The following is a 23,174-nucleotide window of genomic DNA, read 5'->3' as shown; positions in this document are numbered from 1 at the left end:
TACAGCTGTGGGGGAACTAATGATTGATTTGGCCATTGCAGCAGGGGGTTCAAATTGATTGACGGACAGGTCCAGCATACTCCTGAATACTCTTGGACAGGTATGCGCTGTGCAGCACGCGAAACACTGGTAAGCTTTAGATTTTGTATTAATATTGTTTCTTCTTTTAAGACCAGTGTTCTGTGGCTGCAGTGCAGAGTCTGTTGACGGTGTCCCGCTTATCGGCGGCGTCATGCGCGTGTAGGGTCGGACAGCCGAGGTAACCAAAATGTTTGTTTATGCTTATTGTTATGGTTGTGTTGCTTGATTGTGGTTAAACATTTCTTTGTTTCATTACAGTTTTGCCTTTGTTGCCTTGTCTTTCCGCGTGTTTATGTCGTTTGTTTTTTGTTTTTTTTAGTTTGTAGTCGTTTTGCCTAGTTCTCTTTCAGTTTGCTTGGTTCGAGTTTTAGTTTCATTTTCTCCCCGTATGTGTTGTTTATCCTCAGGTTGTCGTGGCTGGTTCTCTGGCTCAGTAGTCAGGTTTCTTCCCTCCATGGCTGCATAGGGCCTGTGTGACTTCCAGTTTTAGTAACTGCATTTATATTACCATTAGTGTGTGTTGTGTGCTGAACATATTTTTGTACCAGAATAAAAAATTGTATTTGTTTCTCTGTACGCGCCTCTGTATTCATTTGTTCACGTACCTGTGTTTAGTAGGGGAAACCCTCTGTTGAGAGGCAGGATTGTGAACATTCTTAGGGTGAAATTCCCTAGGTGGCATTTTCGGTTCCGTGTTGAAGAAACTAGAAGACCCTCACCAGTCCTAACTTGGTTACATATGGATGTGAGGAAGATACATCAGATTATCAATCAAACAAATAGTGCAATCACCAGCAGTCTTTAGAAGCTGCTACCATCTAGTGGACATTTAATTTAACCCTGGAAATCTGTGATGGTGAACTCCACATACTCACTGTGGATTTGGTGATCTGACGGTGGTTTAATTGAACGCACATTCTACACACACATTTGGAAATATATTTAATATGAATTGGCCCTTCTGTTGCACACATATACATACACATTTGTGTTTGTTGAAGTTTTAAACTACAGAGCTATTTGGAAGAAAATTTGTCTCATACAACAATTAAAAGTTGCTGCCATTGCCTTGGTGAGATGTTATTTACTTTAATTCTTCCTTAATACAACGCCAGTCTCAAATGAAGCCTATTTTAGGCCCTGCCCCTACTTCCTCTGCTGCCCTGGTGGGTGGCGTGAGAGATTAAACAATAATGCTAGTGAATAAAAGAGGGTGACAAAGCAAGAAATGTAATGACTGGGTTCACTCAAGTAAAGTCATGTGGCCGTTTTTCCACACCAGCTTGCATTTGCTAATGTTGTTGTATTCCTGCTTTTCTTCTACTACATCGTCCTCCTGTCGGTTACAGGGGCGGTTTGATTTGAATGGGATGCACAAGGCTGGAGATGTAGTTCTTGGTGGACTGTTTGAAATCCACTTTTTCTCTGCCTTTCCTGACCAGTCCTTTACCTCAGAGCCACAACAGCCTACCTGCCATGGGTGAGTCTGTTGAGGAAACAGCAAAGACTAGAAACTGGAAAGTTAGCGCCAATTCAAATACTAGAATGTATATTTGATAATGACACTTTTGTCATTTATGCAATTTTCAGCATTTATGCTCAGTCGTCTTGATTTTTTTCTGTTGGATTTGACCTTGATTGTTGCTGTTCAGCTGGTTCTATGCTTTACACAATTTTAATTTTGCAATTTCTGACTATTTGCATGTGTCATGTTGTATTTTTTGCATTAGTTTTGATGTTATAGGGTTTAGGCAGGCCCAGACCATGGCCTTTGCTATTGAGGAGATCAACAGAAACACCAACCTGCTACATAATGTGACTCTGGGATACAGTCTGTATGATAACTGTAACAAACTTGGAGTTGGATTTCGAGGAGCATTAACATTAGCCAGTGGTCAAGAAGAGCAAATTATTTTAGATGAGACGTGTGCAGGAAGCCCTCCAGTACTAGGAATTGTGGGTGATTCTTCCTCTACACGTTCTATTGCCATCTCTGCTGTCTTAGGTTTGTACAGAGTACCTATGGTAAGTTTTCTTCCTTATAGTTGACTTGGATCAATCTGATTTATTTACATATTAATGTAAACTGTAGACACAAAGCAGTCAACTCTAACAAAGCTGGAAGCAACAGCAAAGACTTGGAATGTTTTAGGGTATGTAGTCTGTGTCTTTCACAGGTGAGCTATTTTTCCACATGTTCCTGCCTGAGCAACCGGCAAAAGTTTCCGTCCTTCTTTAGGACAATCCCAAGTGATGCTTTTCAGGTAAAAATATGTCAGTAAAGTTAAGATGCAAAAAGAAACATTTTTCCTGTTTCAAATTAGAATTTGTATAACACCAGTTACATTCACTTTTCTTTTCATTGCATGAGCTTAGAAAACGCACGGAAAAGCAATGATTAAACATGGCTGTAGAACCTGTTAACCACATTTCCCACTGAAAAATGATTCTAATCTGCACGTTCATCTCTTCAATCTGTATTCATTCAGGTTCGTGCTATGATTCAGATTCTAAACCACTTTGGCTGGACTTGGGCAGGTCTGCTGGTCAGTGGTGATGATTATGGACTCCATGCTGCCCGATCCTTCCAATCTGACCTGAGTCTGTCTGGTGAAGGGTGTCTGGCTTATTTAGAAGTTTTGCCTTGGGGCAATGACCCAGCTGAACTGAGGAGGATTGTGGATGTGATGAAGAAATCCACAGCTCATGTAGTCATTGTGTTTGCACATGAAGGTCACATGATTAATCTCATGAAGGAGGTTGGTCTTGAAATATAATTTCATTATGACTTCATATATTTCTACAAATTTGTGTTTTATTTGTCATATCAAAAGATGTATCTAACAGTGTCACACATGTAAGCCTGTAATCTCAACAAATAGCAATCCACTAATAGGATTTTCATGTGAAAATCCTCAGAGTAATTGTACTGATCCCTAGTTTTAAAGCTATGTATCTCTTTACTGTCTAAAACATGCATTGCATGAATAAACATCAGCCATATGAACATTATAATTCAGAGGAGAACTTTAGCGGTAGGAAGAAATCAATGTAAGTATTTGCCACAATATGTTGCACAGGTGGTGAGGCAGAATGTAACAGGCCTGCAGTGGATGGCCAGTGAAGCCTGGACAGCAGCTCCTGTGCTCCAGACCCCTCAGCTCATGCCGTACTTGGGTGGCACATTGGGCATCGCCATCCGTCGAGGAGAGATCCCAGGACTCAGGAAGTTCCTGTTACAAATACATCCCAATCTGCACAACCACAGCAACAGCTATGGGAACAACATGGTGAGAGTTTAACCCTGCAAATCTGGTATTAGGAAAAATAAGAAGCTGTCATTTATAACATGCAGTTTTTCATATATTTCAGGTTAACCAGTTTTGGGAACACACATTTCAGTGCAGATTCCCTCCACCTCCAGCAGGTTGGGTGGAAAGTGGGGGAGCAATATGCACTGGAGAAGAAGATCTGGAGAGTGAGGGGACAGAGTTCTTGGATCTTTCCAACCTCAGGGCTGAGTACAATGTGTACAAGGCTGTGTATGCTCTGGCATACGCCCTTGATGACATGCTGCAGTGCACACCAGGGAGAGGGCCTTTCAGTGGAAACAGCTGTACCACTTTACAAACAATGGAGCCCTGGCAGGTGTGATATCAGTTTGCACTCTGCTTTTTTTTTTTTTTTTTTTACCTGATTCCGGTGCCCTATCATTTCTTCCAAAGTAGCATTTAGCCTGTCAGTTTAAATACAAAGCTATAACGTTCACTGTAAAATGTGCCAAGAAATTGCTATGTGCTTTAAAAAAAAAAAATCCCCATTGCTTTGTGAAAGTGGTGGATTAGTATTATCATGTTAGGAAGGGCAATTGCTGTATTATTATTGATGTGGAAATTTATGTTTTCGTATGTTCTTTGGTATAGTATGTGGTTTGATTGTTGAATATTGTGTGGAATTGTGGGTACTGAGAGTAGAATTATTTTTTATGTGTCCCCTTTGGTTTCCCTCTGTTCCTTATGTTGATAGCTTGTTTATTATTTGGAAATGGTCAACTTCACCACATCATTCGGTGATCAAGTCTCATTTGATGAGAATGGTGATGCCCTGCCAATATATGACATCATGAACTGGTTGTGGCTCCCTGATGGACGAACTAAAGTTCAGAATGTGGGTGAGGTCAAGAGGTCAGCCTCCAAAGGAGAAGAACTCACACTTTTTGAAGACAAAATCTTCTGGAGCTTTCAGTCCAAAAAGGTTGCCTCTGATCATTCAGACTCTTGACTTTCACCCTTCAGTGTAAAATAACAGGTTTTCTCCCCTTAGCCACCTCGATCAGTGTGCAGTGAGAGTTGTCCTCCAGGTACACGAATGGTGAGAATGAAGGGGAAACCTGAATGCTGTTTTGACTGCATCCCTTGTTCTGAGGGAAAGATCAGCAACAATACAAGTAGGTGGTCATGTTTCAGTATTTTTATTTGACTTTGAGTGTACTGTATACAGAATGTGTCTCACTATCTTCCTCTTTTTTTTTGCAGACTCCATGGAGTGCACCAGTTGTCCAGAGGACTTCTGGTCCAGCCCCCAGCGTGACCACTGTGTTCCTAAGAAGACAGAGTTCCTGTCCTACCATGAGCCTCTGGGTATCTGCCTGACAGCCACCTCATTGCTGGGCACATTGATCTGTGCTGCTGTTTTGGGAATCTTCATCTATTATCGCAAAACACCTATAGTACGTGCCAACAACTCAGAACTGAGTTTCCAGCTATTGCTGTCACTTAAACTATGCTTCCTGTGTTCGCTGCTGTTCATTGGACGACCCAGACTGTGGACATGTCAAATGAGACATGCAGCGTTTGGGATCAGCTTTGTGCTTTGTGTGTCGTGCATCCTGGTGAAAACCATGGTGGTTCTGGCTGTTTTCAAGGCCTCCAAGCCAGGAGGTGGTGCTAGTCTCAAGTGGTTTGGTGCTGTGCAGCAGAGAGGAACAGTTTTGCTTCTTACCTGCATTCAGGCAGCCATCTGTGTTGTGTGGATTGTCTCGGCATCGCCACTGCCTCACAAAAACAGTCAGTATCACAGTGACAAGATAGTTTATGAGTGTGTAGTTGGTTCCACTGTGGGTTTTGCTGTGTTATTGGGTTATATTGGATTACTGGCCATCCTCAGCTTCCTGTTAGCATTTCTGGCCAGGAATCTTCCAGACAACTTCAATGAGGCCAAACTCATCACTTTCAGCATGCTGATCTTCTGTGCTGTGTGGGTGGCCTTTGTTCCTGCTTATATCAGCTCACCAGGAAAACATGCAGATGCAGTAGAGGTATTTGCCATCCTGGCCTCCAGTTTTGGCCTCCTGGTGGCACTGTTTGGACCCAAATGTTACATAATCCTGCTGAGACCAGAGAGGAACACAAAGAAAGCAATCATGGGTCGAGGAGTGGTCAAGTCATGACCCGTTTTACTGAAGTGATTAAGTAGTGTGACCCAATATGTAATTTCCATTCATTGACTCGGGAAATGCCCTTTGTATTGTTGTACGTATAACAATTAAGTAACATTTTATTGTCAGAATTGTTTTTTCTCACTGTAAATAATACAGGAAGTTAAAGCGATAAAGAAATTGTTTTGTCATACAGATTCTCTTTTATTACACATGTGACTGATAGGATTCCCTAATATGTAACAGACTTTGAAAGGTTTTCCTGCCGTTCCTATCTGTCAACAATTTAAACATGAAATTCTAGGAGCTTCAGTATCAAGCTACTGGACTTCTCTTTTTGGTTCTTGAAAATGTTTCACCTCTCATCCAAGTGGCATCTTCATTTCTGCCTCACTGTTGGAGAATTTCAAATGTTTATAGCCAAGTCTTCAAGAACCTAAAAGGGAAGTCCAGTTGCATTCTACGGAAGCTTCTAGGATTACCATGACCTGAATGACTGAGAATCTACACAAAGGTGAAATTAGACCACTTTTTATGTGAGTGTTTCTGTTATTTAAACGGGTTCCCTGCAAAGAACTGTTTCAATGTCAAGCTAGCTACTACACAAATAAACTTTACTTTTTTGTTTTCAACTGATGTCCTGAATATCATAGTGAGTTCTACTATCTAATTCTTGATCAATAGATGTCCCACAGACAACAATCTGGACCAGATTTATCAACTGAAAGACAAACCACCTAGTGGTCAGAACAAAGTGAAGTCTGTGCTTCTGGAAGGAGGCCATGATGAGGCGTATCTCCAGAAAGTGCTGCATCTCACATCTTTAGACAAAGACATCAACCAGATATTAGGTCAACCAAATGATATGGCTATAAAAATTTAGATGTACACTTCCTTTGGAGGATCTATAGTTCTGTTAGGGACTTCTGAGCTGGCCACATGGCGTAACAACAACCACAGGAACAAAGAACATTTTTAGATTTATATACAAAACAGGATATTTTTTTCAAAATTGACAGATAAGCTGGTTAATTTACATGTTTATGTTGTTGTAGAAGTCTTATTTTCATTTCCAAAAGATTAACAAAACCAAAATTACAAATTACCCTTTCTACATTCAAAACGGCAGTAATTCTGAGCCAAAGTTAGTCTATTTGGAATGTGTAGAAACAGTCATCTGAAATATCTAGCTGATATTTGGGAAAGGAACATAATCAACTACAATACTGATGCCAGCTGGTCGAGGCAGATGGCTGCCTTCCCTCTTTTGGAGGCTTATTTTTCCTCTCTGTAAAAGTATTCTTTTGAATTCTTTCTTGCCGTTGCTGACTGCTTGCTTAAAAGGGAATTTAAAGGAACTTTAGATTATTGGGTTCTCTGTTCTTTGGTTAAAAATCATATGGTTTTCACCTTACTATGTGAAGTGCTATGAGATGACATATGTTGTGGATTGGCGCCATACAAATAAAACTGAATTGAATTTTGTATGCAGTACCAGTCAAAAGTTTGGACACACCTTCTCATTCAATGCTCTTAATTTATTTCTATTATTTTCTAGACTGTAGATTAATATTGAAGTTTAACACTTTTTTGTTGAAAACATAATTCCATGTGTATTCTTTTATCATTTTGATGTCTTCAGTATTAATCTATAATGCATAAAATAATTCAATAAAAACCAATGACTGAGAAGGTGTGTCCAAATTTTGGACTGGTAGTGTATGTTGTACTGCTCATGTGGAAGTCACTGTGGGTAACTCAAAGCCGCCATCAGTTCTAGAAACCAAAACTATTAAATTGGACATGCAGAAATATTTGTATTTCTACAGTTTAAAATTTATGGTCAAAATTGAAACTTACACTCAAAATGTTGATTCTTTTTCAGTGTCTGCCTTAATTGTGATTTCACATTTTGCTTGTCTAATATCAATCAGTATTTTAATGCAATCATTAATCATTATTATTTAATATCATACCTCCCACATTATTATAGGTAACATTTTATGAGATTTTCTAATATGAATCGTCAAATATTTTCTCCTGGCATGTTTTTGCACTTGTGATAAAGTAAATGAGTAACTAAATGTTGTGCCTAACTTCTTTGATGTGACTCTATATGTGTTGACAGGTGTGTCCAAAAACCGACAAACATTCTAAATTAAAAAAAAAAAACGTAAACATTGCAAATTGGACAAACTGCTAGCTGACAGGTTTCTATGGATGTCAGGAAGATACATCAGATTATCAATCAAACAAATAGTGCAATCACCAGCAGTCTTTGTAAGCTGCTACCATCTAGTGGACATTTAATTGAATTCTCTTAATTTGTGGTGGTGAACTCAATATACTCACTGTATATAGAGATCATATACATACACATTTGTCTTTGTTGAAGTTTTAAACTACAGAGCTATTCGGAAGAAAATTTGTTTCATACAACAATTAAAAGTTGCTGCCATTGCCTTGGTGAGATGTTATTTACTTTAATTCTTCCTTAATACAACGCCAGTCTCAAATGAAGCCTATTTTAGGCCCTGCCCCTACTTCCTCTGCTGCCCTGGTGGGTGGCGTGCAAGATTAAACAATAATGCTAGTGAATAAAAGAGGGTGACAAAGCAAGAAATGTAATGACTGGGTTCACTCAAGTAAAGTCATGTGGCCGTTTTTCCACACCAGCTTGCATTTGCTAATGTTGTTGTATTCCTGCTTTTCTTCTACTACATCGTCCTCCTGTCGGTTACAGGGGCGGTTTGATTTGAATGGGATGCACAAGGCTGGAGATGTAGTTCTTGGTGGACTGTTTGAAATCCACTTCTTCTCTGCCTTTCCTGACCAGTCTTTTACCTCAGAGCCACAACAGCCTACCTGCCATGGGTGAGTCTGTTGAGGAAACAGCAAAGACTAGAAACTGGAAAGTTAGCGCCAATTCAAATACTAGAATGTATATTTGATAATGACACTTTTGTCATTTATGCAATTTTCAGCATTTATGCTCAGTCGTCTTGATTTTTTTCTGTTGGATTTGACCTTGATTGTTGCTGTTCAGCTGGTTCTATGCTTTACACAATTTTAATTTTGCAATTTCTGACTATTTGCATGTGTCATGTATTTTTTGCATTAGTTTTGATGTTATAGGTTTTAGGCAGGCCCAGACCATGGCCTTTGCTATTGAGGAGATCAACAGAAACACCAACCTGCTACATAATGTGACTCTGGGATACAGTCTGTACGATAACTGTAACAAACTTGGAGTTGGATTTCGAGGAGCATTAACATTAGCCAGTGGTCAAGAAGAGCAAATTATTTTAGATAAGACGTGTGCAGGAAGCCCTCCAGTACTAGGAATTGTGGGTGATTCTTCCTCTACACGTTCTATTGCCATCTCTGCTGTCTTAGGTTTGTACAGAGTACCTATGGTAAGTTTTCTTCCTTATAGTTGACTTGGATCAATCTGATTTATTTACATATTAATGTAAACTGTAGACACAAAGCAGTCAACTTTAACAAAGCTGGAAGCAACAGCAAAGACTTGGAATGTTTTAGGGTATGTAGTCTGTGTCTTTCACAGGTGAGCTATTTTTCCACATGTTCCTGCCTGAGCAACCGGCAAAAGTTTCCGTCCTTCTTTAGGACAATCCCAAGTGATGCTTTTCAGGTAAAAATATGTCAGTAAAGTTAAGATGCAAAAAGAAACATTTTTCCTGTTTCAAATTAGAATTTGTATAACACCAGTTACATTCACTTTTCTTTTTATTGCATGAGCTTAGAAAACGCACGGAAAAGCAATGATTAAACATGGCTGTAGAACCTGTTAACCACATTTCCCACTGAAAAATGATTCTAATCTGCACGTTCATCTCTTTAATCTGTATTCATTCAGGTTCGTGCTATGATTCAGATTCTAAACCACTTTGGCTGGACTTGGGCAGGTCTGCTGGTCAGTGGTGATGATTATGGACTCCATGCTGCCCGATCCTTCCAATCTGACCTGAGTCTGTCTGGTGAAGGGTGTCTGGCTTATTTAGAAGTTTTGCCTTGGGGCAATGACCCAGCTGAACTGAGGAGGATTGTGGATGTGATGAAGAAATCCACAGCTCGTGTAGTCATTGTGTTTGCAAATGAGGGTCACATGATTAATCTCATGAAGGAGGTTGGTCTTGAAATATAATTTCATTATGACTTCATATATTTCTACAAATTTGTGTTTTATTTGTCATATCAAAAGATGTATCTAACAGTGTCACACATGTAAGCCTGTAATCTCAACAAATAGCAATCCACTAATAGGATTTTCATGTGAAAATCCTCAGAGTAATTGTACTGATCCCTAGTTTTAAAGCTATGTATCTCTTTACTGTCTAAAACATGCATTGCATGAATAAACATCAGCCATATGAACATTATAATTCAGAGGAGAACTTTAGCGGTAGGAAGAAATCAATGTAAGTATTTGCCACAATATGTTGCACAGGTGGTGAGGCAGAATGTAACAGGCCTGCAGTGGATGGCCAGTGAAGCCTGGACAGCAGCTCCTGTGCTCCAGACCCCTCAGCTCATGCCGTACTTGGGTGGCACATTGGGCATCGCCATCCGTCGAGGAGAGATCCCAGGACTCAGGAAGTTCCTGTTACAAATACATCCCAATCTGCACAGCAACAGCAACAGCTATGGGAACAACATGGTGAGAGTTTAACCCTGCAAATCTGGTATTAGGAAAAATAAGAAGCTGTCATTTATAACATGCAGTTTTTCATATATTTCAGGTTAACCAGTTTTGGGAACACACATTTCAGTGCAGATTCCCTCCACCTCCAGCAGGTTGGGTGGAAAGTGGGGGAGCAATATGCACTGGAGAAGAAGATCTGGAGAGTGAGGGGACAGAGTTCTTGGATCTTTCCAACCTCAGGGCTGAGTACAATGTGTACAAGGCTGTGTATGCTCTGGCATACGCCCTTGATGACATGCTGCAGTGCACACCAGGGAGAGGGCCTTTCAGTGGAAACAGCTGTACCACTTTACAAACAATGGAGCCCTGGCAGGTGTGATATCAGTTTGCACTCTGCTTTTTTTTTTTTTTTTTTTTTTTTTTTACCTGGTTCCTGTGCCCTATCATTTCTTCCAAAGTAGCATTTAGCCTGTCAGTTTAGATACAAAGCTATAACGTTCACTGTAAAATGTGCCAAGAAATTGCTATGTGCTTTAAAAAAAAAATAATTCCCCATTGCTTTGTGAAAGTGGTGGATTAGTATTATCATGTCAGGAAGAGCAATTGCTGTATTATTATTGATGTGGAAATTTATGTTTTCATATGTTCTTTGGTATAGTATGTGGTTTGATTGTTGAATATTGTGTGGAATTGTGGGTCCTGGTTGCCTGTGGCCTGGGGGGGTTCTCCTGCGTGCCCGACGGGTCCAGGCTGGTGCGATGGCTCTTGGCAGGCTGCGGGGGCTGGATTGGCCGTCCTGGTGGGCGCTGTGGCTGTACTGCGGGCTGGTGGCATGTGGTGGCTCTGTCCTGGTGGGTTGTCAGGGCGCATTGCGGGGAGTTGGGGCCCTGGGTGTACTGCGCTCGCCTGGGGCCTGGTGCGGGGGGTATGCGGGGTGCCTCCCTGTCGACGTCGCCGGGCCCCACCACACTGTCCATTTTTACCCTCTGGACTCGCATCGGGTCCCGGCTCCGATTTCCTCTGGCCAGCTCCCGGTGGCGGCCTGCTTTGTGATGGGCTGGTTGCCATCCCTTCGGTGGGCCGCTCGGCCCCTGTGTCTGGCTTCCTGGCTGCATGGGGCCATTGGCCCCCTTGGGGGTGGGGGGTTTGGTGGGGGCTGGGGTGGGCGGGGTTGGGGTTTGGGTGGCGGGGGGGTCCTTGTGCCCCGGACCGCCTGGGTCGGTCTTGGCGCGCTGGGGGTGTTGGTAGCTGCTCCCTCTTGTTCTCCGGGTTCATGTCGTTCACAGTGGCCCCGGTGGCTCTCTGGGGGTGCCGCCCTGTGGCTCCTACGGCCCGGGGGGAGGGTTGCCCTGTTGGCTTGGCCCTGCCTTGCCATGATTTCTGTTCTGGGCTTCAGGGTTCTTCACACTTGCATGTTTGATCAGGTCTCGCCAGCTACTGTCGAGTCCCATTGTCAGTGAATGATGGGACCCACCAGAATGTGCTGAGAATCTCTCCAGAGTCTCTACCCTAAACTCATTCTCTCTTGCACTAGTATCCTCTTCCGGCCTATTTTATTATATTCTATACTATCAAGACATCCACAATTATGGTGCTCAGTACCATTTGTTTAATTATTTATTTATTGAATCTCTTTTTCTTTTGTGTTTTTTTTTTCAGTTTTATTGATGGGCAGTTAGTAGTTGGGAATAACACACCACCTCACAATCTTTAATTGCATTAGCACCGCCTTTTTGTTTCTATCCCTGTCCGTCCTGTTCGTCCTGTCCAGTCTTTGTTTCCCTGCACATCACTGAGGTGTAGCACTGCCCTCCCTGGCTTATAATAGGGAATTCTAAATAAAGAATATCTGCTTAGCTTTCAGGGAGGGCCGGTGATGGTCACACACATGCACTAAATATTAAAATATTTGGCTGCAAGACTAAAATATGCATCAGTCTCATATAATGTTGACACCTCTTTTGTGGAGTTAAACAATGAGAACAAATGCAGACAAAAAAAAGAGCAATTGCTGTATTATTATCGATGTGGAAATTTATGTTTTCATATGTTCTTTGGTATAGTATGTGGTTTGATTGTTGAATATTGTGTGGAATTGTGGGTACTGAGAGTAGAATTATTTTTTGTGTCCCCTTTGGTTTCCCTCTGTTCCTTATGTTGATAGCTTGTTTATTACTTGGAAATGGTCAACTTCACCACATCATTCGGTGATCAAGTCTCATTTGATGAGAATGGTGATGCTCTGCCTATATATGACATCATGAACTGGTTGTGGCTCCCTGATGGACGAACTAAAGTTCAGAATGTGGGTGAGGTCAAGAGGTCAGCCTCCAAAGGAGAAGAACTCACACTTTTTGAAGACAAAATCTTCTGGAACTTTCAATCCAAAAAGGTTGCCTCTGATCATTCAGACTCTTGACTTTCACCCTTCAGTGTAAAATAACAGGTTTTCTCCCCTTAGCCACCTCGATCAGTGTGCAGTCAGAGTTGTCCTCCAGGTACACGAATGGTGAGAATGAAGGGGAAACCTGAATGCTGTTTTGACTGCATCCCTTGTTCTGAGGGAAAGATCAGCAACAATACAAGTAGGTGGTCATGTTTCAGTATTTTTATTTGACTTTGAGTGTACTGTATACAGCATGTATCTCACTATCTTCCTCTTTTTTTTTGCAGACTCCATGGAGTGCACCAGTTGTCCAGAGGACTTCTGGTCCAGCCCCCAGCGTGACCACTGTGTTCCTAAGAAGACAGAGTTCCTGTCCTACCATGAGCCTCTGGGTATCTGCCTGACAGCCACCTCATTGCTGGGCACATTGATCTGTGCTGCTGTTTTGGGAATCTTCATCTATTATCGCAAAACACCTATAGTACGTGCCAACAACTCAGAACTGAGTTTCCAGCTATTGCTGTCACTTAAACTATGCTTCCTGTGTTCGCTGCTGTTCATTGGACGACCCAGACTGTGGACATGTCAAATGAGACATGCAGCGTTTGGGATCAGCTTTGTGCTCTGTGTGTCGTGCATCCTGGTGAAAACCATGGTGGTTCTGGCTGTTTTCAAGGCCTCCAAGCCAGGAGGTGGAGCCAGTCTCAAGTGGTTTGGTGCTGTGCAGCAGAGAGGAACAGTTTTGCTTCTTACCTGCATTCAGGCAGCCATCTGTGTTGTGTGGATTGTCTCGGCATCGCCACTGCCTCACAAAAACAGTCAGTATCACAGTGACAAGATAGTTTATGAGTGTGTAGTTGGTTCCACTGTGGGTTTTGCTGTGTTATTGGGTTATATTGGATTACTGGCCATCCTCAGCTTCTTGTTAGCATTTCTGGCCAGGAATCTTCCAGACAGCTTCAATGAGGCCAAACTCATCACTTTCAGCATGCTGATCTTCTGTGCTGTGTGGGTGGCCTTTGTTCCTGCTTATATCAGCTCACCAGGAAAACATGCAGATGCAGTAGAGGTATTTGCCATCCTGGCCTCCAGTTTTGGCCTCCTTGTGGCACTGTTTGGACCCAAATGTTACATAATCCTGCAGAGACCAGAGAGGAACACAAAGAAAGCAATCATGGGTCGTGGCATCAGGTCATGATTTATTTTTTTCTCTATGTAGTATAGAAGTGCATGCAGATAAACTGGTTCATAGTAATACAATGATAAATTATTCAGAAAGTTGAGCTGATGTCAGATAAATATACTTAAATCTTACAACTTGTAAGATATTGTATGTATCATAATACTTACAATGAATTTAGGATACCAAGTGAACAATGTGACTCTTGATGGAAGTTAGTCTATAACTTTTTTGCTGCTTTGTTAATTGTAAATTACATTCTCTGAATAAATTATGCAGACAATTTGGGGTCTTTCAGCACTCTTAAACACATGTATTTTAGATTTTAGCTTGTCTGGAGATGATTTGGACTCACAAACGTCTCAAATCATGCTGCTTGAAGAAATAGAAATAAGATGCCAGAAATGGTTGGTATTTACTTCAAGGTGCAAAATTGCTGATATTACAAAGCAAAAAGGGAAAAAAGAAGAAAAGATTCAAGAGTATTAGAAAAGTACAAAAAGGTACATTGTGAAAATAGATTTATATTTTATAAATATAAATGAGGGTTGAAGTGCATGGGATTATTGGTTTATTGCACAATTGTGTTGTGTCACTGAAGTGTAGCAGCCAACAGTTGAGGTCATGAGCTCCTGCCGTTAACCAAGGTGTTACAGTGCATCATGACTATGGGGACAAAGGTGATGGGGTGAGGTGGTGTGAAGTAGGTAATGGGAGGGGGAGTGAGACGGGTTGGGAGAGGTGAGATGGGTTGCTTTGATTACTGCTTTGGACAGTCTTTGGATTCTCTTGATGAGCCTCATGAGGTTGTCACCTCCACATGAATGTCAGGACTCAAGTTTCCCCAGCAGAACATTGCATTACAACAAGATGATCAATGTTATTCACTTCACCTGTCAGTGGTCATGATGTTGTGTCTGATTGGTGTGTGTGTATATATATATATATATATATATATATATACACATAATTTCTATTTGTGGGGTCAGAACATTAATTCTGCTTTGTCACAGCTAGTCTGACGATCCTGAAGCAGACACAAGGTAAATGTATAATTTTAGGTATGAAAAGTCTTTATTGCAAGCAGCAAAGACAACAAACAAGGTTAAGCACAGGATCCGTATCACTGGTTAGATATAAAGAAATGGTAATTATTTTGAAACTATCCTCAGATTTCATAATTCCATTATGAAGCAACAAATTTCCATGGTATATGGTCTTGTTTTCCCACACACACACTACACAGATGATAATTACAACACCGAAAATTGTTTTGAGTCTGGTTATTAGTGTTTTCATTTTAAGCAAGGTTTATTACATGAGAAAGTGTGAGAAGAATACTCAAATGTCATTAGTTGGAAAAGCAGAGAAAATTGATTGTTTTTGTTTGAATAATTTTTTTTATTTCATTAAAACCTCCACACAAATAAAAGAATATCTAGCAGACAGTAGCAGAATTTTATCACTGACATACTTTAGACGAATTAAATATAAAATATTATTTCATTATGCCAGTGTAATATACAAATAAAATAAATGCACTCATGTTTATAATGAAATCATAATTTGACTTGATGACTTACAGTCAAGTCACAGCATGCATGATGATTTTTTTTGCTACCTGGCCATCATGTGTTTCTTGGTGTTTTTCTCAGGTCTCAAAAGAGTAATGAAACACTTTGGAGCAAAGATACAGAAAAGCAAACCATAGCTAGAAGCGAGGATGGCAAAAATCTCTACGGCAATGGCATATTTTCCGGGAGAGCTAACGTAAGCAGGTACAAAGGCCACCCAGACGGCACAGAAAATCAGCATGCTAAAGGTGATCAGTTTGGCCTCGTTGAAGTTGTCTGGGAGTTTCCTGGCAAGAAAGGCCAAGAGGAGACTGGTGCAGGCCAGCAGGCCGATGTAGCCCAGAACCAGAGAGAAACCCACCACAGAGGCCATGGTACACTTCAGGGTGACCTTTAAGCCTGGGACATCCAGGTCAGGTTTAGGCACCGGAGGGCTGATTGATAGCCAAATGATACAGATGATAACCTTGATGAAAAACAAAACATGGAACATGTAATGTTAATCATGATAATGTATTTAGATGCCATAATAAGAAATGATTTTGTCATCAAAAGAAAGCTTCTGCAAGTCTGACCTGCACACAGGTAAAGAGGAAGACACTTCCTCTCTGTTGGGCTGGACCGAACCATTTCATCAAGGCTTCAGCACCGGGTTGAGCTGAGCGGAACGCTGCCAAAACCACGATGGTCTTGACTTGGAGGCAGGAAACACAAAGTACAAAGCTGATCCCAAATGCAGCCTGTTGGAACCGACAAGACCAGACTGCTGGACGACCGATGAACACCAGTGAGCACAGAAAGCAGAGCTTGAGTGACAGAAGAAGCAGGAAGCTCAGCTCTGAGTTGTTGGCTCGCACCTTAACATGAGAATTAGAAATACATTTGTGTTTAAAGTACAAACACGCTAGGAACATGAGGTAGACAACAGATATGTATAATTTTATTTTACCAAAGTAAAACATAGATATTAAGCAACCAAAAGGATTTCTCAAAAATGTGAAATATACTGTATGACAGTGATCTGGGCTCCTACCACAGGTGTTTGACGGTGGTGAAGGAACACGAGAAACACAGCTGTTGTCACTGTGACACCAGAAACAGCTACTGCAGTGAGGGTAATACCCAAAGTTTCATTAAAGGAGAGGAAGTCCAGCTGACGAGCGATGCAGGCAGTTCTATCAGCATTGGACCAGAACTCAGGTGGACATCGCTCACAGTGAAGAGAACCTGTGAGAAGAAGAAGACACAAGCACTATGGAAGTAGGAAGAAGTTAAAACTGTAGATTACCAGACAGTACAATACAAAACTAGAGTTTCTGCATATATTATGACTGTGCTGCTATTGCAGTGCTGACTACATAAAATCTTACATTATACTTTCCTCACCAGTTGTATTGCTAATCTCCCCATCAGCACATGTGATGCAGTCAAAGCAACAGACAGGTTCTCCTTTCCTGTTTGCCACCCGAGTACCTGGCGGACATCTTTCACTGCACACTGAAACAGGCACCTGAGCAACAAAATCACACTAAATATTTCATTCAGCAGAAAGTTTGGTGTTGGTCTAAATCAAGATTTTTCCTTTTTAACCACCTGACTGGATCCTGTGCTCCACTGAATAGCTGACTTATTAAGATGGAAGTCAAACCCGTCCACACGACCAATCAAAACCAGTTTTAGTGTTCCCTCGGGGGTTTTCTGCCAGTTGACAAGGTCATATTTCGCAGGAATGTCGGCCCCTTGGAAATAAAATGGTTCACCCTGTGGTGTGGTGAAGTTCACTTTGTTCAGGTGCTGCATTAGCTGAAAGCATCAAAATATTCAGAAAGTAATTATTCTACTAGTTTTCTGATTTTTACATATTGAGTATAGCTGCTTAATGTTACCATTAAACATAACATTGCAAGCATAGACTGTAAAAGTCTAAAGTGCATCTCAGGAAAATGTGGAAGTAGACATGATTGTATTTACCTCTATGGATTTGATGCTTTTTGGAAAGTTGCAGGTGGAGATGTTGGTGGAGATACTGTCGCTGTCACGGCAGGAGAGGAGGCTGTGCAGGGCATGAGCTGCAGCATAAACAGCAAGGTAGACATTGTATGTCACCCTTAGCTGAGAGGTGTCAGTAAAGAGATTCTGCACATCCTCCAGGGTTTCTGTGCCATTGCAAAGGGGAAGAGAAGCTTTTCGAAGCAGCCTGTTTGCATGAAATGGAAGAGTTGCAATCCCAGGACTACAGCCAAACTCCTTTTCCCAAAATTCTCTTAAGAACTCATCACTGGGACGATGAGATGGGTCCAAATTTCTGAGAAAATTTTCAAATCCAGGTATAGCTGAACTTCTAATTGCAACACCAAGAGCTCCACTTGCCACTTTACTTGAGACTAGATTTTGGAGAAGATCACCGCTGGTGCTCCAAGCCTCACTGGCCAGAAACTGTCTGTCGGTCACCTGGTGATATCAAAAAGGACACAAGTCAAAATCAAGGAAAAAAATCATTTTTATAAAGCTTCAGTGTTAAATGTCTTAGTTCTGCATTGCATTCAGTACATGAATAGACAGTGTTATTTCATTTTCTCACATTTAGCTTGTCAAGTTGCAGAAACAGCTGCCTCACATCTGTATACCAGGTGAAGATCAAAATCACTTTCGCAGTCGAGGCCTTGATTGTGAGTGCTGCTCGTCTGGCATCGCTCACAATATTTTCCCTTTGGAGTGTCTCTACAAATGCCAGACACACCCCAGCACCCTGAATCTCCTCCTGAAATACCTGACATGTACAGTGGAAAAGAAGAAAAAGATTATATGTGTGACAGATACTTAAATCCTGGTTTTCTTGTGTTATAGCATTTCTTTTCAAACCACCTTCACTGCCATGTGGCCATAATCATTGTTTGCAATCACAGCTCCAATCCATGTCCAATTAAAGCGTATTGCAAGCTGGGCAACAGCCCGTGCCTGGTAAATATCACTGGCCATGGTTCTGAAGAAGTTTGGAAACTGGCGCCTGTCGCTCAGACATGGGCAGCTGGCTGTGTAGCTCACCTAAGCAACAAAAATATACACATGAACAGTTAATCATCTGAAATCTTCTGCATATTAAGGAGTGTTGTGATCACATTTTCACCCAAGAATTATTTATTCTACTCTACAGCTGTGTTGCTATAGTTCACTGTAAATAAATCACGTTTACTTTCAACAGTGAATGTATTCCAGCAGTTATAAGAGCTGAAGAGAAAAAGATGACGTGACCATGGCCCATCAGAAAGGGTGAAAAAAAAGACATTATTGGTTATTCCAATTTAAACATTTTTTTTCTCTAGTTCCAAACTGAATACACATTTTTGATTTGAATGGAACTCACTAAAGGTACAGAGAGTGGCCCCAGGATTCTGGAAAGTATCTGGGCTGTAATAGAGGAGGCACCACCGATGATCAAAGGAATTGGCTGATCACCTGTGAGATTATAAAATGGAGTAAAATGAAGTCACTCAGAAGAAATAGTGCTTGTTACTGTATGATTCTGTACTAAACACAATATTGCAGGATTTGTATAACTTTATCTGCTTGGTATTAATTTTAATAAAAGATGATATCACATCAGTTCAATGCAAACTTAGATTTAATACCTCTCATTTTTCTGATTTCCTCTTCAGGTCCAGCAGTCAGGGCTGCTGTATCACAGCTGCTGCTGTCTCCTCCAACCAGTGACAGCACTGCCTGTATAGCCCAAGGGGGCAGAGCGCAGCTATCACGAATATGGTATCCCAACTTCACACCTGGCAGCAAGGCTGTACTATGATTGATTTCCTCCAGTGCAAACACCATGGCATAGATGTACTGTAGTGGGAGATTTTGCAAACTGACAGGAGGGAGAGGGAATGAGAGAAAAGTATCAAATGAGAGGGAACCTTTTAATCTGTAACAATCTGTAAAATCTCTGTCATCATTTTCTGATATTACATGAGCAATTTATCTTCAAGAAAATTAAAGAGAAGAGAAATTGCAGGTGCATGTGTACAAAACACAATATCTAACTGCATTCACAATAGAAAAAATAAAATTCATAATGCACCTTTGCTTGTCACACATGTGAATATGTATAGTAACAACAGTAAACTGCACATTTTAAGGGTTTTACCCAGAGCAAGGTTTGTAGTCTGGCTGCTGAGTGAAATCACGGTCAATAGCCGGAGGACTGTAACGAAGACTAAAGAGCCCACCGATGATTACATCCCCATCCTCGAATAAACGTTTGTCACTCGGTGCACCCCACTGAGAACAAGTCACAGTGTGAACCACCTGCAGTCCCACCCTGAGCCCCAGCTGTCTGCCAACAAGCCCCACAAGGAGGACAGATGGAGCAGAGCAGGACGACAGAGTGAAGAGCCACGAGAACCAAGACATGGATGAAGCTGCTCTGGACACTTTAAACACATTCAGCATATTAGATAACTTCTCACTGGCACAACATGCATACATAAATCAGTAAACAGTCCCTGATATTAAAAGGTTAAATTATATCAGTTCTCTCTTTGCCACAGGAAAAAAGTTATTATTTGAGGCATCAACCTGTAAAGCAAATTTAATGACAAAATGCATATTACAACAAGTATAGCTGATAGTGTTGACTGTGCGCCAGCTATACTATGACATACCCTCCCTCCTGTTCTGCACAACATGTTGTTCTGGGAATTTATAATAGCTGTGAAACCCATGGTGGAATTAACATAAACAAGATGACACAACACCGAATCATTTCTCACAAAGGTGAGGGCAGAAGAATAATGAGGGAGATAGTGTGTATGATACAGAAACTGTGTCCCTGGAGGGTTTTGTGTCCATAGATATCCCAAAAGGATTATTTGTAAGGTTTAGAAGACTCTCAGAAAACACAGCAAAACCTTTCACACGCCGGGCCACCTTTTAGCTCCTGACTCACGCTGTTGTTTCAGTAGAAAGTCCACTTTTAGGATATTTTACAAGTCTGCAAACAAACTGAAATAGGAAATCTCTTTTAAGATGCACTTTGACATAAAATTTTTGCATAAAGTTGCTTTTGTGATGTTGAACACAGTCTTTTTCTTTTAAAAATGTCCATTCTGATACTCAAATTTCATAGTGGTTTGTCTCAGATGAGGCACTGACCTGAATGCTGGGTAATCTGAGAGTGGTTGCAGTGTTTCTGCCTGTGTTCATGGCTTTGCTGATGCACCCCTCACATTTTGAGAGCAAAACTGAAGATATCATCTGCCTGCTGATGCATCTTATTTGCACTGGGTCCAAACACAGCAGATGGCAGCAGCGACAGCCAAGGCAGACAGGTCATGTCTATGTTTATACCTCTGACTGAGACAGCCAGATGTTGCACCTCACTGAGGCCATGGTGCTGTGAGTTGTCAGCATCTGCCCTCCCAGCTTAACTGGAAGTGAAAAACCTGTTGCTTCTCAGTAACTAGGTCTTACCCCTCCTTTCCCACCTTTTCTCCCAGCCGACAACCTGCATTTGACATCTGTTCTGGATGTTCTGTATTGGGTGAGTTTGGAATTGATTAGCCTCTGAGAGACAGGCTTAGAGAGGCACAAGGTCAATAGCAGTGGTATATAACCAATCCTCTCCTGATCATGCATACATGCTACACACCCTTTACCCACTATAGTTAGATGGTTTAACAAACTGTTTGTCCTTTTTGCGCAGATTGTGTCTCAGCTTCTTGTTGATTTGTATGTGCACAGTAAGATGTAGGTTCATCGTGACCTTTGGGAATTTTAACGTTTCTCCAGTCAGCTGAAAGGACTCACAGCTAACTTACCTAAGCATTTACTGTATTTGCAAGAGCAACTCAGATAAGAATGTTTGGTTGTATGATTTGGATTTGATTGATAGTTAAAGCTACATGTTTTTTCATCAAACTTTTTTAAAAAAGGACACATAGTAGATCTGGAATGCAAACCAATGTGTACACTCCAAACATTGATCATAAAGTTCAATAATAAGTGGCATCAAATTTAATTACCAGGGGTCAAGGTAGAAGGAACCGGTGAGCTGCAGGTGTGCCATTCCTCATCTGCATTATTGTTCATTTTATAAGCAATTATATCTCATTATACACTAACAACATGGTGGCACAGAGTATAAACAGAGGCCATGTAGCATGTTTGCTGTTTTTTTGTTTGCTTGTTTTTGTTTTAATCATTAGCAACATTTTACAGGCTAAAAAACGCAATTTTTTAAAAAAATTTAAAAAGTAAGTATTATAATTAGTAGTCTAAATCAGCTATCGGAACGGATTGAAGATGGCGATCTATCAAATGGGAATAAAGATCTTATAGACATTTCAATACATTTCTGCACTTACTGACCCTGTATCTGCATAACAGATGTCAGAACATGAGCTGAAATAAAGATTCAAAGAAGAGGATGAAGAGAGGTTGTAATAAATCACATTTTATGTCAGCCACACTGAATGCTTTGCCTTCTATGTCGCTCTGTGACGTTATCATTCCTGTTATGAACTGAAAGGAGTTCCATTAACTGTGACAGCACTGATGCTGGGATTAGAATGTCAGCAATCATCCCTGCTGAAGGAGGAAGCAGTCTAAGTGAATGTTATTCAGACTCAAATCGCATGAAATAAAATTGAACATGGCATAGGCTTTGGGGGGAAAATTACATTAACATACTACTTCCATTTAAGCTCGGCATGATGGGTGTGAAAGGATGTGAAAGTGCTGTAGCCTTTGCTAACATGTTAATATCAATGAAGGAAAGCGCAATCTATAATTTCTTAGCGTAAATCAAAAAGTAACCATTCTAGTCCTGGAATACTGATAGTTTTTGTGCAAGGAATATGTCTGCAAAAACTTTCCAAAAATAACCCCAGTGATGCACACTTCACACCCTCATTGTGTGTTATACTTTGTGTCACTGTCAGTTTGAAACGGCTCCTGGGAAACTGTCAGCGATACAAATACACAAGTGATGTTCTGTTGGAGAGACACAGATCAAATGCAAGTAGAGGCATTGCAACATGGCATTATGTTGTGACAATCAGAGTGCAGAATAGCAGACACTTCCAAATTAAACATATAATCAACACTTGGGACTACTTTTCTAGCTAAGAAGAAGGGTGCTGTGCATATGGCATTAAAAGTATCTAAGTATTAAATATATAACAATAGTAAGATGTAGTAATTGTGCCTTGTTGAATATTGCATGCCTGACTACCTGTACACAACAACTGCACAACTCATTTTGTGTCACTGTAAGCAGTTGATTAATGTTTTGCATTTGAACCATACAGTCTATGAATTGGGCAGAAATTAATCTTTTTAGTGTTATGGACTTGGAAAGTTCCCAGCCTTGCTCTTAGATCAGGCTCAATCTGCAGCACCTGTGAGTTTGAACTTGGCTGTGTGCTGTTGCCAATCAGCTGGGTGGGGATATAAGGAGGCATCACCCAATGACTCGGTTGGTTGCGGGTAGGTGACCTGGAAGGTTCAACACCATCAGTCGGCCTTCTTCTGGAAACCTGAGTGTCTTTGTGTCGTGTCAGTGCACAGAATCCAGCACTTCTTTGCCTTTGTTTTGGGGAATATTTTTCTTTTAAGGGGTCTTAGTTTTTGTTTGATCTACCACCTTTGGTAGATTTAGTGGGGGATAGTGATATTTAACACTGTCCTCTTTTAGACCACAGAACCCCGTTTTCTGTTTGTTTGTGCAGTTTTTGTTAGTTTCACCCGTAAACAACCTTGGTTCATTTAGTTTGTCTGAGACAGGAGGGGGTGAAACGTAACATTAGGTGAAAGAATATTGATGCGTTTACTGTACAAAGGCCATAAAGAAATTA

The 23,174-nt window shown here is 41.0% G+C and overlaps 3 protein-coding genes across 6 annotated transcripts; 2 read left to right on the top strand and 1 right to left on the bottom strand.

Annotated features, from left to right (window-relative positions):
• The first annotated feature begins 62 nt into the window (after positions 1–62).
• Positions 63–6,154, top strand: LOC129349226 (extracellular calcium-sensing receptor-like). Of its 3 annotated transcripts, none has more exons than XM_055011886.1 (10): positions 63–100; positions 172–259; positions 1,431–2,106; positions 2,259–2,345; positions 2,571–2,840; positions 3,162–3,371; positions 3,454–3,729; positions 4,108–4,335; positions 4,405–4,528; positions 4,617–6,154. In XM_055011886.1, the coding sequence occupies exons 3-10, from the start codon at positions 1,846–1,848 to the stop codon at positions 5,528–5,530; spliced, it is 2,370 nt and encodes a 789-aa protein (XP_054867861.1). In that variant the 5' UTR covers positions 63–100; positions 172–259; positions 1,431–1,845; the 3' UTR covers positions 5,531–6,154. The 3 variants fall into 3 exon arrangements, with proteins under 3 accessions (XP_054867861.1, XP_054867859.1, XP_054867860.1); XM_055011884.1 differs by having other exon boundaries at positions 489–2,106; XM_055011885.1 differs by having other exon boundaries at positions 78–259.
• A 1,916-nt stretch (positions 6,155–8,070) lies between these two features.
• LOC111584955 (extracellular calcium-sensing receptor-like) lies at positions 8,071–14,053 on the top strand. The gene is made up of 9 exons (XM_023294317.3): positions 8,071–8,392; positions 8,640–8,934; positions 9,087–9,173; positions 9,399–9,668; positions 9,990–10,199; positions 10,282–10,557; positions 12,349–12,576; positions 12,646–12,769; positions 12,858–14,053. Exons 1-9 carry the CDS (start codon positions 8,172–8,174, stop codon positions 13,766–13,768), a joined length of 2,622 nt encoding a protein of 873 aa, XP_023150085.2. The 5' UTR covers positions 8,071–8,171; the 3' UTR covers positions 13,769–14,053.
• A 749-nt stretch (positions 14,054–14,802) lies between these two features.
• Positions 14,803–19,972, bottom strand: LOC129349214 (extracellular calcium-sensing receptor-like). Of its 2 annotated transcripts, none has more exons than XM_055011856.1 (11): positions 19,466–19,972; positions 18,954–19,186; positions 18,689–18,780; positions 18,190–18,369; positions 17,906–18,094; positions 17,296–17,775; positions 16,918–17,127; positions 16,711–16,852; positions 16,358–16,551; positions 15,900–16,181; positions 14,803–15,790 (listed from the first exon to the last, which is right to left on the bottom strand). In XM_055011856.1, the coding sequence occupies exons 1-11, from the start codon at positions 19,804–19,806 to the stop codon at positions 15,368–15,370; spliced, it is 2,766 nt and encodes a 921-aa protein (XP_054867831.1). In that variant the 5' UTR covers positions 19,807–19,972; the 3' UTR covers positions 14,803–15,367. The 2 variants fall into 2 exon arrangements, with proteins under 2 accessions (XP_054867831.1, XP_054867832.1); XM_055011857.1 differs by having other exon boundaries at positions 16,711–16,834.
• Positions 19,973–23,174: the final 3,202 nt, after the last annotated feature.

The sequence above is a fragment of the Amphiprion ocellaris genome, chromosome 7, assembly GCF_022539595.1.
Source record: "Amphiprion ocellaris isolate individual 3 ecotype Okinawa chromosome 7, ASM2253959v1, whole genome shotgun sequence".
NCBI lineage: Eukaryota > Metazoa > Chordata > Actinopteri > Pomacentridae > Amphiprion > Amphiprion ocellaris.
Note: the sequence above shows the minus strand (reverse complement) of the source record. Positions and strands in the feature narration are given on the sequence as shown.

Bases quoted from the DNA above. Each gene is read 5' to 3' on its own strand.
- LOC129349226 (XM_055011886.1), top strand. From the start codon at position 1,846: ATGGCCTTTGCTATTGAGGAGATCAACAGAAACACCAACCTGCTACAT. The intron at 4,336-4,404 runs GTTGCCTCTGAT...TTCTCCCCTTAG, and splicing joins GGAGCTTTCAGTCCAAAAAG to CCACCTCGATCAGTGTGCAG. The intron at 4,529-4,616 runs GTAGGTGGTCAT...TTTTTTTTGCAG, and splicing joins AAAGATCAGCAACAATACAA to ACTCCATGGAGTGCACCAGT.
- LOC129349214 (XM_055011856.1), bottom strand. From the start codon at position 19,806: ATGTATGCATGTTGTGCCAGTGAGAAGTTATCTAATATGCTGAATGTG. The intron at 18,095-18,189 runs GTGGTTTGAAAA...TGTACATGTCAG, and splicing joins ATGGCCACATGGCAGTGAAG to GTATTTCAGGAGGAGATTCA. The intron at 15,791-15,899 runs GTCAGACTTGCA...TTTTTCATCAAG, and splicing joins TCCTCTTTACCTGTGTGCAG to GTTATCATCTGTATCATTTG.
- LOC111584955 (XM_023294317.3), top strand. From the start codon at position 8,172: ATGTGGCCGTTTTTCCACACCAGCTTGCATTTGCTAATGTTGTTGTAT. The intron at 8,935-9,086 runs GTAAGTTTTCTT...TGTCTTTCACAG, and splicing joins GTTTGTACAGAGTACCTATG to GTGAGCTATTTTTCCACATG. The intron at 9,174-9,398 runs GTAAAAATATGT...GTATTCATTCAG, and splicing joins TCCCAAGTGATGCTTTTCAG to GTTCGTGCTATGATTCAGAT.